The sequence below is a fragment of the Hemitrygon akajei genome, chromosome 7, assembly GCF_048418815.1.
Source record: "Hemitrygon akajei chromosome 7, sHemAka1.3, whole genome shotgun sequence".
Lineage (NCBI taxonomy): Eukaryota > Metazoa > Chordata > Chondrichthyes > Myliobatiformes > Dasyatidae > Hemitrygon > Hemitrygon akajei.
Window position 1 is genome coordinate 126,936,918 of NC_133130.1, and position 14,129 is coordinate 126,951,046.

The 14,129-nt window shown below is 40.6% G+C and overlaps 1 protein-coding gene across 4 annotated transcripts in view; it reads right to left on the reverse strand.

Annotated features, from left to right (window-relative positions):
• Window positions 1–14,129, reverse strand: part of ankle2 (ankyrin repeat and LEM domain containing 2) — a 112,295-nt gene that overhangs the window by 74,432 nt on the left and 23,734 nt on the right. For all 4 annotated transcript variants that reach the window (XR_012099694.1, XM_073051913.1, XM_073051912.1 and 1 more), the window contains exon 2: window positions 9,838–10,343. Coding sequence is in view for 3 of the 4 variants with exons in the window: in XM_073051913.1 (XP_072908014.1) it covers window positions 9,838–10,333 (496 nt within the window). In the remaining variant the exon portion in view is untranslated. The remainder of the gene's footprint in view (window positions 1–9,837; window positions 10,344–14,129) is intronic.

A 14,129-nucleotide genomic window follows, 5' to 3' on the forward strand; every position in this document is an offset into this window, starting at 1 on the left:
ATTAGATGTCAGTGCTCAAATTTAATAGTCAAATTTCTAGAATATACTTTGCTGTCCTCAAGTAATTAGATTTTGGCAAGCTAGAAATATTAAGGTGATGAAGCATTATCTTAATAAATGAATTGAATTGATTACTTATATCCTTCATATAAGTAATCCTTTTTATCTGCAATTTGAGAAGGATAAGGGCAGCTCGGAGGTGTCAGTGTTGCAGTTGAACAGGGGAAACTATGGAGCCATGAGGGAGGAGCTGGCCAAAGTTGACTGGACGGATAGCCTAGCAGAAAAGACAGTGGAACAGCAATGGCAGGTATTCTTGGGAATAATGCACAAGGTGCAAAATCAGTTCATCCCCCAGAGAAGGAAGGATTCAAAGGGGGGAAAGGGGCCACAGTGGTTGACAAAGGAAGTCAGAAATTGCATAGCATTAAAAAAAAGGAAGTATGACAGAGCTAAGGTGAGTGGGAGGACAGATGATTGGGAAGTTTTTAAGGAACAACAGAACTTAACTAAAAAGGCAATACAGGGAAAAAAAATGAGGTACGAACGCAAGCTAGCCAGGAATATAAAGGAAGATAGCAAAAGCTTTTTTAGGTATGTGAAGAGAAAGAAGATAGTTAAGAACAATGTTGGGCCCTTGAAGAATGAATTGGCTGAAATTGTTATGGGAAACAGAGAAATGGCAGAAGAATTTAATGAGTACTTTAGATCTGTTTTCACTAAGGAAGACACAAGCAATCTCCCAGATGTATGGATGGGCCAAGGACATAGGGTAACAGAGGAAATGAAACAGATTGACATTAGGAAGGAAACTGTGATGAGAAGACTGATGGGACTGAAGGCTGACAAATCCCCCCAGATGGTCTGCATCCTAGGGTACTAAAGGAGGTGGCCCTGGAAATTGCGGATGCATTGGTAATCATTTTCCAATGTTCCTTAGATTCAGGATCAGTTCCTGAGGATTGGAGAATGGCTAATGTTTTCTTTTTCTTTTTAAATCTTTTTATTAATTTTAAGAAAAACATAAGTGAAATATGAATACAAAACATTTAAGAGTACATAATTAATAGTTTAAATAGACAATCAGATATATAATAATCAATATATAAGGCCTCCCAAACTCATAGTATTAATGTAAAAGAATCGAAAAAGAGAAAGAAAAACCCCCCAAAAAAACTAAAAAAAACTTTAAAAAAAAACTAACCAACATGGGCCATTGCATAATGTTAAATACATACAGTAGTGCCGATAACTCCGAACCTCCATCCAAATAATTAAGGATAATAACAGTAAGGTTTAGGATCAGACCATTTAACTCATATGAAAATGTTGAATAAATGGTCTCCAAGTTTCCTCAAATTTAACTGAAGAATCAAAAACCATGCTTTTAATTTTTTCTAAACTCAAACAAGAGATAGTTTGAGAAAACCACTGAAATACAGTTGGAGGGTTAATTTCTTTCCAATTCAGTAAAATAGATCTTCTAGCCATTAATGTAACAAATGCAATCATTCGTTGAGATGAAGCGGATAGACGATTATTATCTATCATTGGTAAACCAAAAATTGCAGTAAAAGGATGCGGTTGGAAATTGATATTTAAAACTCTTGAAATAATATTAAAAATATCTTTCCAATAATTTTGTAAACAAGGACAAGACCAGAACATATGAGTCAATGAAGCAACATCAGAATGACATCTGTCACAGGTTGAATTAACATAAGAATAAAATCGAGCAAGTTTATCTTTAGACATGTGAGCTCTATGTACAACCTTAAATTGTATTAGGGCATGTTTAGCACAAATAGAGGACGAATTTACCAATAATAAAATTTTTTCCCATTGCTCAGTAGATATAGGACAATGCAATTCTTCTTGCCATTCCTTCTTAATTTTTTCTGATACATCTGGCTGTACACTCATAATCATATTATAAATGATAGCTACTAAACCCTTTTGACAAGGATTGAGGGCTAAAATTCTTTCTGTAATGTCCAATGGACATTCTTTCGAAAAAGACTTTAATTCATTATACAAAAAAATTCTGACTTGCAAATATCTAAAAAAAATGGGTTTTAGGTAAATTATATTTATTAGATAGCTGTTCAAAGGACATAATGTTATCATCCAAAAACAGATCACGAAAACATGTTATACCTTTTGTTTTCCATAAAAGAAAAGCTTGATCTATAGATGAAGGCCGAAAGAAGTAGTTAGATATTATAGGACATGACAGCATAAACTTATTCAAGCCAAAAAATTTACGAAATTGAAACCAAATTCATAATGTATACTTGACTATGGGATTAGTTATCTGTTTATTCATTTTGAATAAGGAAAAAGGAAGTGAAGATCCTAAGATTGAAATCAGTGAAAAATCTTGCACAGATTTACATTCCAAATTTACCCATTGTGGGCAAGCAGCTGTAGTCGATTCTTGTGTCCAGAATATTAAATACTGTATATTAACTGCCCAATAGTAAAATCTTAAGTTTGGTAGAGCCAAACCGCCCTCCTTCTTAGGCTTCTGTAAATATTTTTTGCCTAGTCTAGGATTTTTGTTCTGCCACAAATAAGAAGATATTTTAGAGTCAATAATATCAAAAAAAGATTTAGGAATAAAAATTGGTAATGCTTGAAATAAATATAAAAATTTAGGTAGTATCATCATCTTAATAGCATTAACTCTGCCTACCAATGACAAAGATAATGGAGACCACCTAATAGCAAGTTGCTTAATTTGGTCAATTAAAGGTAGAAAATTAATTTTAAATAAATCTTTGTTTTTTAGTAATTTTAATACCTAAATAAGTAAAATAATCTGTAACAATTTATATGGTAAATGATTATAAATTGGAACATGCATATTTAATGGAAATAGTTCACTCTTATTAAAATTCAATTTATAACCAGAAAAGTTACTAAATTGAGCGAGCAAAGAAGACATAGCAGGAATAGATCTTTCAGGGTCAGATATATATAATAACAAATCATCCGCATATAATGATACCTTATACGTCGTCTCCCCACGGGTAATACCGAGAATATTGGGTGATTCACGAATAGCTATAGCCAAGGGTTCTAAAGCAATGTCAAATAGTAAAGGACTTAAAGGACAACCTTGCCTTGTACCACGAAATAACTGAAAAAAAGGGGATCTTTGATTATTGGTAAAAACTGAAGCTAAGGGTTTATGGTATATTAATTTAATCCATGATATAAATTTTGAACTAAAATTAAAATGTTGCATTGTATTAAATAAATATGGCCATTCCACTCTATCAAATGCTTTTTCGGCATCTAAAGAAATGACACATTCTGGTATTTTAGATGAAGAGGTATAAATAATATTAATTAATTTTCTAATGTTAAAAGATGAATAGCGATTTTTAATAAATCCAGTCTGATCTCCAGAAATAATTCGAGGTAATATATTTTCTAATCTAATAGCCAAAATTTTACTAAAAATCTTAAAATCCGTATTCAACAAGGATATAGGCCGATAGGATGCGCATTCAGTAGGGTCTTTATATTTTTTAAGAATTAAAGAAATAGAAGCTTCATAAAAAGACTGTGGTAATTTGCCTATACTTAATGCATCTTTAAAAATTTTACAAAGCCAAGGAGAAAGTATGGAAGAAAAAGATTTAAAAAATTCTGTAGAGAAACCATCTGGACCAGAAGCTTTACCCGAATTCATTGAAAAAATAGCCTTTTCTATTTCAGACTCCGTAATAGGTGTATCCAAAAATACACTATCCTCAACAGTTACTTTTGGAATATTCAATATCCTTAAAAATTCATTTATTATAGAAGAGTCCTTAGTACATTCTGATTGATATAAGGAATTATAAAAATCTTGAAAGGCTTTATTTATCTCTTTGTGATCGATCGCCAAAGTACCATCTTGCTTACGAATCCTAGTAATCTGTCGTTTATCCGAAACAATTTTCAATTGGTTAGCTAGTAATTTACCAGACTTATCTCCATATATATAGAATTGGGCTTTTGATTTAATTAACTGACTTTCAATCGAGGAGGATAATAATAAGCTATGCTCCATTTGAAGTTCCACTCTTTCTTTATAAAGTTCTTTGCTAGGGGTCATTGAATAAATCTTGTCAATTGCTTTGATTTTATCAACTAGTGTTAATATTTTAGAATTAGTTCGTTTCCTAACTCCAGCAGAATATGAAATAATCTGTCCACGAATATATGCTTTAAAAGTATCCCATAAAATTCCACTAGAGATCTCTGCTGTAGAATTTGTTGAGAAAAACAGATCAATTTGCTGTTTAACAAAGTTAACAAAGTCAGAATCCTGCAAAAAAACAGGATTGAACCTCCAACCTTTAGCATTAATATATGAATCTGTTATCTTAATAGATAACTTCAAAGGTGCATCATCAGATATGGTAATAGAGTCATATTTACAATCCATAACATCTGTAAGTAAATGGTGATCAATGAAAAAGTAATCAATTCTTGAGTAATTATGATAAACATGGGAAAAGTATAAAAACTCTTTGTCAATAGGGTGTAGAAAACGCCAAATTTCACAAATAGCTGAATCAATCATAAAAGAGTTAATGAGAGAAGCCGATTTATTCGGAAGAGTTTGGGTGGGCTTGGATCTATCCATCAAAGGGTAAGAATGGCTAATGTTATCCCACTTTTTAAGAAAGGAGGGAGGGAGAAAACAGAGAACTATCGACCTGTCAGCCTGACATCGGTGGTGGGGAAGATGCTAGAGTCCATTATTAAGGATGAAATAGTGGCATATCTAGATAGCAATGATAGGATTGGGCCGAGCCAGCATGGATTTACCAAGGGTAAATCATGCTTGACTAATCTGTTGGAGTTTTTCGAGGAGGTAACCAGGAAGTTAGACGGGGGAGATCCAGTGGATGTAGTGTACCTCGATTTTCAGAAGGCATTTGATAAGGTCCCACATAGGAGATTGGTGGGTAAAATCAAAGCTCAGGGCATCGGGGGGAAGACATTGACATGGATAGAAAACTGGTTGGCAGATAGAAAGCAAAGGGTAGCGGTGAATGGGTGTTTCTCGGAATGGCAGGTGGTAACTAGTGGGGTGCCACAGGGCTCGGTATTGGGACCAAAGCTGTTTACAATTTACGTCAACGATTTAGATGAAGGCATTGAGAATAACATCAGCAAATTTGCTGATGATACTAAGCTGGGTGGCAGTGTGACATGTGATGAGGATGTTAGGATGTTAGGATTCAGGGTGACTTGGATAGGCTGGGTGAGTGAGCAGATACTTGGCAGATGACGTTTAATGTGATTAAGTGTGAGGTTATCCACTTTGGGAGTAAGAACAGGAAGGCAGATTATTATCTGAACGGTGTAGAGTTAGGTAAGGGAGAAATACAAAGAGATCTAGGAGTCCTTGTTCATCAGTCACTGAAGGTGAATGAGCAAGTGCAGCAGGCAGTGAAGAAGGCTAATGGAATGTTGGCCTTTATTACAAAGAGAATTGAGTACAAGAGCAAGGAAATCCTCTTGCATTTGTACAGAGCCCTGGTGAGACCACACCTGGAGTATTGTGTACAGTTTTGGTCTCCAGGGTTAATGAAGGACATCCTGGCTGTAGAGGAAGTGCAGCGTAGATTCACGAGGTTAATACCTGGGATGTCTGGATTGTCTTACGCAGAGAGGTTAGAGAGACTGGGCTTGTACACGCTGGAATTAAGGAGATTGAGAGGGGATCTGATTGAAACATATAAGATTATTAAGGGATTGGACAAGATAGAGGCAGGAAATATGTTCCAGATGCTGGGAGAGTCCAGTACCAGAGGGCATGGTTTGAGAATAAGGGGTAGGTCATTTAGGACAGAGTTAAGGAAAAACTTCTTCTCCCAGAGAGTTGTGGGGGTCTGGAATGCACTGCCTCGGAAGGTAGTGGAGGTCAATTCTCTGGATGCTTTCAAGAAGGAGCTAGATAGGTACCTTATGGATACGGGAATCAAGGGATATGGGGACAAGGCAGGAACCGGGTATTGATAGTAGATGATCAGCCATGATCTCAAAATGGCGGTGCAGGCTCGACGGGCCGAATGGTCTACTTCTGCACCTATTGTCTATATACTTAAGGAGTAAAAATCTTTGTCACATCTCTGTCTAAATATGCAATTTATAGTAACTTATAATATGTACATCAGGACAGTCAATATAGCATAGAAATACAATTGTATCAGCATGAATTAATCAGTCTGATGGCCTGGTGGAAGAAGCTGTCCTGTTGGTCCTGGCTTTTAAGCTGCAGTACTGTTTCCCGGATGGTAGCAGCTGGAACAGTTTGTGACTTGGGTCCCCAATGATCCTTTGGGCCTTTTACACACCTGTCTTTGTAAATATTCCGAATAGTGGGAAGTTCACATCTACAAATGCACTGGGCTGTCCGCACCACTCTCTGTAGAGTTATGTGATCGAGTGAAGTACAGTTCCCATACCAGGCAGTGATGCAGCCAGTCAGGACCATCTCAATTGTGCCCCTGTAGAAAGTTCTTAAGATTTGGGCCATACCAAACTTCTTCATCTATCTGAGGTGAAAGAGGTAGTGTTATGCTTTTTTCACCACACAGCTGGTATGTACGGACCATGTGAGATCCTCGGTGATATGTTCATCCTCTCAACACCACATTCATTGACGGAAACACCAAAGTTCAAGCTTATAAAAAGTGGTGAATACAGCCCAGTCCATCACAGGAAAAGCCCTCCCCACTATTGAGCACACATACAAGGAGTGTTGCCACAAGAAAGCAACATCCATCGTCAGGCCATGCTCTCTTCTTGCTGCCACCATCAGCCTTAGGTCCCACACACCAGGTTCAGGGACAGCTATTACCACTCAACCATCAAGCTCCTGAATCAGGTGGGTAACTTCACTCACCTCAACACTAAACTGATTCGACAAACTACAGACTAACTCTCAAGGACTCTACAACTCATGTTCTGAGTAATATTTATTATTTGCACAGTTTGTCTTTTTCACATTGGTTGTTTGTCAGCTTTTGTGTAGTTTTTCATTCATTCTATTGTATTTCTTGGTATTATTGTGAAAACAAATTTCTGCAGCATTCATGGACTCAGGGCCTCAAGCAGCAGTATCACCTGTTGACAGCCCCCGGGGAGAAGAGGTGGAGCCCACCGGAGGCAGTGTGGCACGGCTCCCCTCCTCCAAGCGTTCACTCAGCAGAACACAAACTGTACTGTGGTTAACTGCAGATTTCTGTGGCGTTTGTGGCCTTAGCATCTGGACTATTTTTTTGCATAGCTATATTTTTACTAATATCATACTTGTGCCTGCTATCTTGTATATGCTACTGTGTTTTACACCTTGGCCCTGAGTAATGCTGTCTTATTTGGCTGTATTTAGGGTTATTCATGTATGGTTGAATGACAATTAAACTTGAACTGCATGCCTGCAAGAAAATTAATCTCAAGGTAGCATACAATGACATATATGTACTTTGTTAATAAATTTACTTTGAATGCTGATGTGTTAAAGTTCATCACTGTACAGGATTCACTTATCAATCTGCTTCAGAATGGCTGGAACTGATAATCATAATTGGCACAATGACAGGCTAGTGATAATAGTTCCACTGAGAAATCTCTTTCCTATTATCACGACTGGAACTTGAACACAGATCCATATGGTATTGCACACAGTTCTGGTCACCCCACTATAGGAAGGATGTTGAGGCTTTGGAGAGGGTGCAGAAGAGGTTCACCAGGGTGCTGCCTGGTTTAGAGGGGATGAGAGGCTGAATAAACTCTGGTTGTTTTCCCTGGAGCGCCCGAGGCTGAGGGGGTTCTGATAGAGGTTTATTTGTTATGAGTGGCACAGATAGAGCTGACAGAGAGCATGCATAATACCAGAGGGCATGCATTAAAGGTGAGAGGGTGTAGTTTCCCCTTGTCATATGATTTCTAAATGGGCGTTGAACCCATGAACACACACATATATATATATTTAAAAAACTGTCATTCTGTTTTTTTCCTATCATTATGTATTGCAATGTACTGCTGTTGCAAAGACAACTACATAATGCGGGTGATATTAAACCTGATTCTAGTAGAGGTGTACAAGATGATAAGAGTCACAGATCGGGTGGACAGCCAGAGACACTTTCCCAAGGTAGAAACGGATAATATAGGGTGGGTGGGAATTACTTTTAGGTGACTGGAGGGAAGTATGGGGGGGGGGGGGGGGGGGCAATGACAGAGGTAGGTGTTTTTACAGAGAGTGATGAGTGCTTGGAATGTGCTGCCGGGGTGCTTGTACAGGCAGGTTCATTAGGGATCCGTTGAAACGAGCAGTCAACGTTTCGGGCCGAGACCCTTCGTCAGGACTGGAGGAGGAGGGGGCAGGGGCCCCATAAAGAAGGTTGGGGGGAGGGTGGAAGGTGTCTGGTCAAAAACCAATCAAGAGGAAAGATCAAGGGGTGGGGGAGGGAAAGCAGGGAGGGGATAGGCAGGAAAGGTGAAGAAAGAATGTAAGGGGAAAGCACTATGGGTAGTAGAAGAAGGCAGAATCATGAGAGAGGTGATAGGCTTCACATTCCCATTCGGATATGTCCATACATGGCCTCCTCTACTGCCATGATGAGGCCAAACTCAGCTTGGAGGAGCAACACTCATATACTGTCTGGGTAGTCTCCAGCCCCTTGGTATAAACATCGAATTCTCCAATTTCTGCTAATTCCCTCCCTCTCCCTTCTCCCATCCCACTTTCACTCTGTCTCCTCTTCTAGCTGCCTATCACCTCTCATGACTCTGCCTCCTTCTACTACCCATAGTGCTTTCCCCTTAGATTCCTTCTTCACCTTTCCGGCCTATCCCCTCCCTGTTTCCCCTCCCCCACCCCTTGATCTTTCCTCTGATTATTTTTTCAGCTGGCACCTTCCACCCTCCCCCCACCTTCTTTATAGGGCCCCTGCCCCCTCCTTCTTCAGTCCTGACCACTCATTTCAATGGATGCTGCCTGACCTGCTGAGTTCCTCCAGTTTGTTTGTACGTGTTGATTTGACCTCAGCATCTGCAGCGTGTGTTAAGTTCATTAGGGACTTTTAAGATACTCTTGTATAGGCACATGGATGAAAGAAAGTTGGAGAGCTATGTGGGAAGGAACAGTTAGATCAGAGGCTCCCAACCTTTTTTTATGCATGTACTCTTACCATTATCTGAGAGAACCCCAGGTTGGGTATGCTTGCATTAGCTTGATCTTGCAGTAGGTTAAGGGGTAGACACAACAGTGTGGGCAGAAGGGCTGGTACTGTGCTGTACTGTACGTTCTAATGCAACTTTATTGCCATTCAACCATATACATTTATATTGCAAAACGAAACGTTTCTCCAGACCAAGGTGCACAACACAGTGCATACAACTCACACACACAACACAAAGTAATATTACCACAAATAAATGAACAAATAATAAGGTGCATATATGAGTTAAAAGTTATCAGTCTAACAAGACCTGGGTGGTAGCCAGGAGGGATCATTGACAATGCTTATGGCTCTGCACAGGCAGTGCTCTTGATAAATATCTTTAATGGGCTGGAGGAAAGACCCTGATGATCCTCTCAGCAGTCCTCACAATCGTCTCGATGCCTTGCAACTCCCATACCAGACGGTGATGCAGCTGGTCAGGTCACTCTTGATGCTGCTCCTGCAGAAGTTGGTTAAATACCTCAATCTCCTCCAAAAGTGGAGACACTGCTGTGCTTTCTTGACCAAAGGTAACGGTGTTGAGGAATCAGGTGAGATATGATGTGATTAAATTTTATATAATAAATAGTTAGAGACTTACCATTTCTGGACAAAATGTCATCCCAGACTGGGCAAACTCCATAATAAACTGGGGCAGAAACATCTGATCTTTCTGAAATCTGTTCTACGTTGTTCTGTAAACTACTGACATTTACAGCCTTTGGCAAGTCTGACAATGGTGACTCATCTGGAGGGTTCACTCCTACATCATATCCAAAATGGTCATCTTTGTCAGTACAGGTATCGGCAAGTGAATGGGCAGTTTCCGAACACGTTATGGAGCTGCTGTCAGATCCACTAGCGGAACTGCTTAACAAAGCAGAGTATTCTTCAGGTTTTGTTGAGCTGCTGGCCAGCTCAGGCGGTCGGTCTGCTCCTGCTCCTCCCAGGCTTTCTAGCAAAGCCTGAGCTAATTTCTTCTCAAAAATTAGACGAGTTGTTGATGTTATAGGTCCACAGTTCAGCCCTGCTCCAAGAATTTCTTGCCTGAGTTCAGCAGGGGTAAGTTGCCTCAGTCTACTCAAAATTGCTTCCATCCTGCTTTACCTGAGGGAAAGAAACACAAAGCAACTCCCATTAAACAAATAAATTTAATAATGTCAGGTTTATTTTATAGAATGTAGTACAAGCCCTTGTTGTGCTGATCTTTTAACCTACTCCAAGATCAATCAAACCCTTCCCTCCTAAATAACCCTCCTTTTTTCTATCATCCATGTGCCTATCCCTATTTGTCTCTATCAAACAACACAAAATGCTGGTGGAACACAGCAGGCCAGGCAGCATCTATAGGGAGAAGCAATGTCGACGTTTCGGGCCGAGACCCTTCGTCAGGACTAACTGAAAGGAGAGATACTAAGAGATTTGAAAGTAGTGGGGGGATTGGGAATGCGAAATAATAGGAAAAGACCGGTGGGGGTGGGACGAAGCTAACAGCTAGAAAGGTGATTGGTGAAAGTGATACAGAGCTGGAGAAGGGAAAGGATCATGGGATGGGAGGCCTCGGGAGAAGGGGGGGGGGGGAGCACCATAGGGAGATGGAGAACAGGCAGGGTGATGGGCAGAGAGAGAAAAAAAAAACAACTAAATATGTCAGGGATGGGGTAAGAAGGGGAGGGGGGGCATTAACGGAAGTTAGAGAAGTCAATGTTCATGCCATCAGGTTGGAGGATACCTAGCCGGTGTATAAGGTGTTGTTCCTCCAACTTGAGTGTGGCTTCATCTCGACAGTAGAGGAGGCCATGGATAGACATATCAGAATGGGAATGGGACGTGGAATTAAAATGTGTAGCCACTGGGAGATCCTGCTTTCTCTGGCGGACCTAGTGTAGGTGTTCAGTGAAACGGTCTCCCAGTCTGCGTCGGGTCTCACCAATATATAAAAGGCCACACCGGGAGCACCGGATGCAGTATACCACACCAGCCGACTCACAGGATTAGAGAAAGCAGAATCTCCCAGTGCCCACACATTTTAATTCCACGTCCCATTCCCATTCTGATATGTCTATCCATGGCCTCCTCTACTGTCAAGATGAATCCACACTCAGGTTGGAGGAACAACACCTTATATACCGGCTGGGTGGCCTCCAACCTGATGGCATGAACATTGACTTCTCTAACTTCCGTTAATGCCCCTCCTCCCCTTCTTACCCCATCCCTGACATACTTAGTTGTTTGTTTTTTTCTCTCTCTCTGCCCATCACTCTGCTTGTTCTCCATCTCCCTCTGGTGCTCCCCCCCTTTCTTTCTCCTGAGGCCTCCCATCCCATGATCCTTTCCCTTCTCCAGCTCTGTATCACTTTCGCCAATCACCTTTCAAGCTCTTAGCTTCATCCCACCCCCTCCGGTCTACTCCTATCATTTCGCATTTCCCCCTCCCCCCCTACTTTCAAATCTCTTAGTATCTTTCCCTTCAGTTAGTCCTGACGAAGGGTCTCAGCCCGAAACGTCGACAGTGCTTCTCCCTATAGATGCTGCCTGGCCTGCTGTGTTCCACCAGCATTTTGTGTGTGTTGTTTGAATTTCCAGCATCCGCAGATTTCCTCGTGTCGTCTCTATCAACATCCCTGGCAGCACTATACATGCGCCAACCACTCTGTGTTTAAAAAAACTTACCTCTGTCATCCCCCTATAAATGTTCCTATAACCACCTTTAAATTATGCACATATTAGCCCTTTCCACCCTGGGACAACTTCTCTGGCTGTCCACTCGATCTATCCCTCTTACCTCGTCCTCCTTCGCTCCGAAGTTAAAAGTCCTACCTCACTCATAAGACACTCTCCTCCACTTCCTCAGGAGTTTGCGAAGACATCTGAAACTCTGACAAACTTCTATGGATGCATGAGAGAGCGTATTGACCTGTTGCATCACACTTTGGCAAGGAAACACCAATGCCGTTGAATGGAAAATCCTACAGAAAGTAGTGAATACAGCTCACTCCATCACAGGTAAAGCCCTCAATGCCAATGAACACATCTACACAAAGTGTTGTCGCAGGAAAGCAGCATCCATCATCAGGGACCCCCACCATCCAAGTCATATTCTCTTCTTGCTGCTGCCATCAGAAAAAAGATACAGGAGCCTCAGGACTCGCACCATCTGGTTCAGGAACAGTTATTACCCTCAAACATCAGGCTCTCGAACCAAAGGGGATAACTTCACTCAACTTCACTTCTCTAACCTCTGGATTTATTTTCAAGAACTCTTCATCTCATGTTCTCGATATTTATTAATTTATTTTTCTTTTTATATTTGTACAGTTCGTGTCTTCTGCACACCGGCTGCTGTTCATTGATTCTATTATGGATTTATTGAGTATGCCTGTGAAACATGAATCTCTGGGTTGTAAATGGTGACCTACACATACTTTGATAATAAATTAACTTGGAATACTACTCCAGGCAGGATTCGAGTAAAACACGTCTGCACCCTCATATAGGAATGATTGATCACAGTGTAATTGTAAAACTCCTCCAAAATAAGCACAACCTTGTCGTGGTTCAGAGGCATATGTGCCCCAGAGAGCTACACTGGCTAGAGTTAAGGCTTTATGCTTTGGCTCTCGTTAGGGTCACCCATGCCAAACAGTTCAAAGGGTAGAGGCCAAACAAAGAGTGAAGGTCCTCCAGGTTTGAGGGTTCAGCTCGGGGCTAACAACCCTGACTGGTCAACCAAAATTGTTACAGAAACAACAATGAAGAATCCTTCTACATCTGAGTACAATGGTATTCCTGAGTCTCCACCCAGGATTTGCATAACTGACAGTAGTGAAAACTGAGAGGAACCTGAGAGGAAACATGACGAAGGAAGCCCTAAATACCGCCAGAGATGGAGAACCTTCATTGCTGCCCTGAATGCATGCCATGTTACGGGGAGTAACACATAACTATAAAACTACCAATTTTTTGCATAGCATAAAATAACCCCCAGTAGTGTAGTGGTTAGCACAATGCTAATACAACTTGGGGCGTCTGAGTCCAGAGTTCAATTCCAGCATCCTCTGTAAGTAAAATTGTGCATTGCTTCCTATGACCACGTGGGATTTCTCTGGGTGCTCTGGTTTCCTCCCAAGTCAAAGACATACCAGTTGGTAGGTTAATTGGTCATTGTAAATTGTCCCGTGATTAGGCTGGGCTTAAATTGATGGACTGCTGGGCGGTGCGGCTCAAAGAGCCGAAAGGACCTGTTCTGTGCTGCATCTCAATAAATACAGTCCTTATCCGCGGGGGTTTGGTTCCGGGACCCCCTGCGGATACCAAAAAATGCTGATGCTCAAGTCCCTTATTTAACCTGTCTCAGTGCGGGTGGACTTTAGGACCTAGGGGAGCTCTGGACCCACTGCCCGCAGCTGCTGAATCCGCAGTGTTTCTGTTCCATTGACAGAAAACAATCACCATTGAAAATAAAGTGAAAATAATAGAGCGATCGGAAAGAGGTGAAACGCCATCAGTCATTGGAAAAGCGTTAGGTTACAGTTAGTCAACGATCGGAACAATTTAAAAGAATAAAATGAGAATAATGGAGCATGTGAAAGGCCCTGACCTGATGAAAGCTACAATTACTACTAAGCAATGTAGTGGTTTAATTATTGAAATACATACGTTTCTTAAGTGTTTTATATGCATAGAAAGGTAAAATATATATTAAGACAAACGTTTGACTAACTGACGCTAAATAATACCGGAACTTATGTACAAATCCAACTTAAAGACTGCCTGTACTTAAATCATCTCTAGATTACTTATAATACCTAATACAATGTAAATGCTATGTAATTAGTTGTTATATTGTATTGTTTAGGGAATAATGATGAGAAAAAAAGACTGTACATGCTC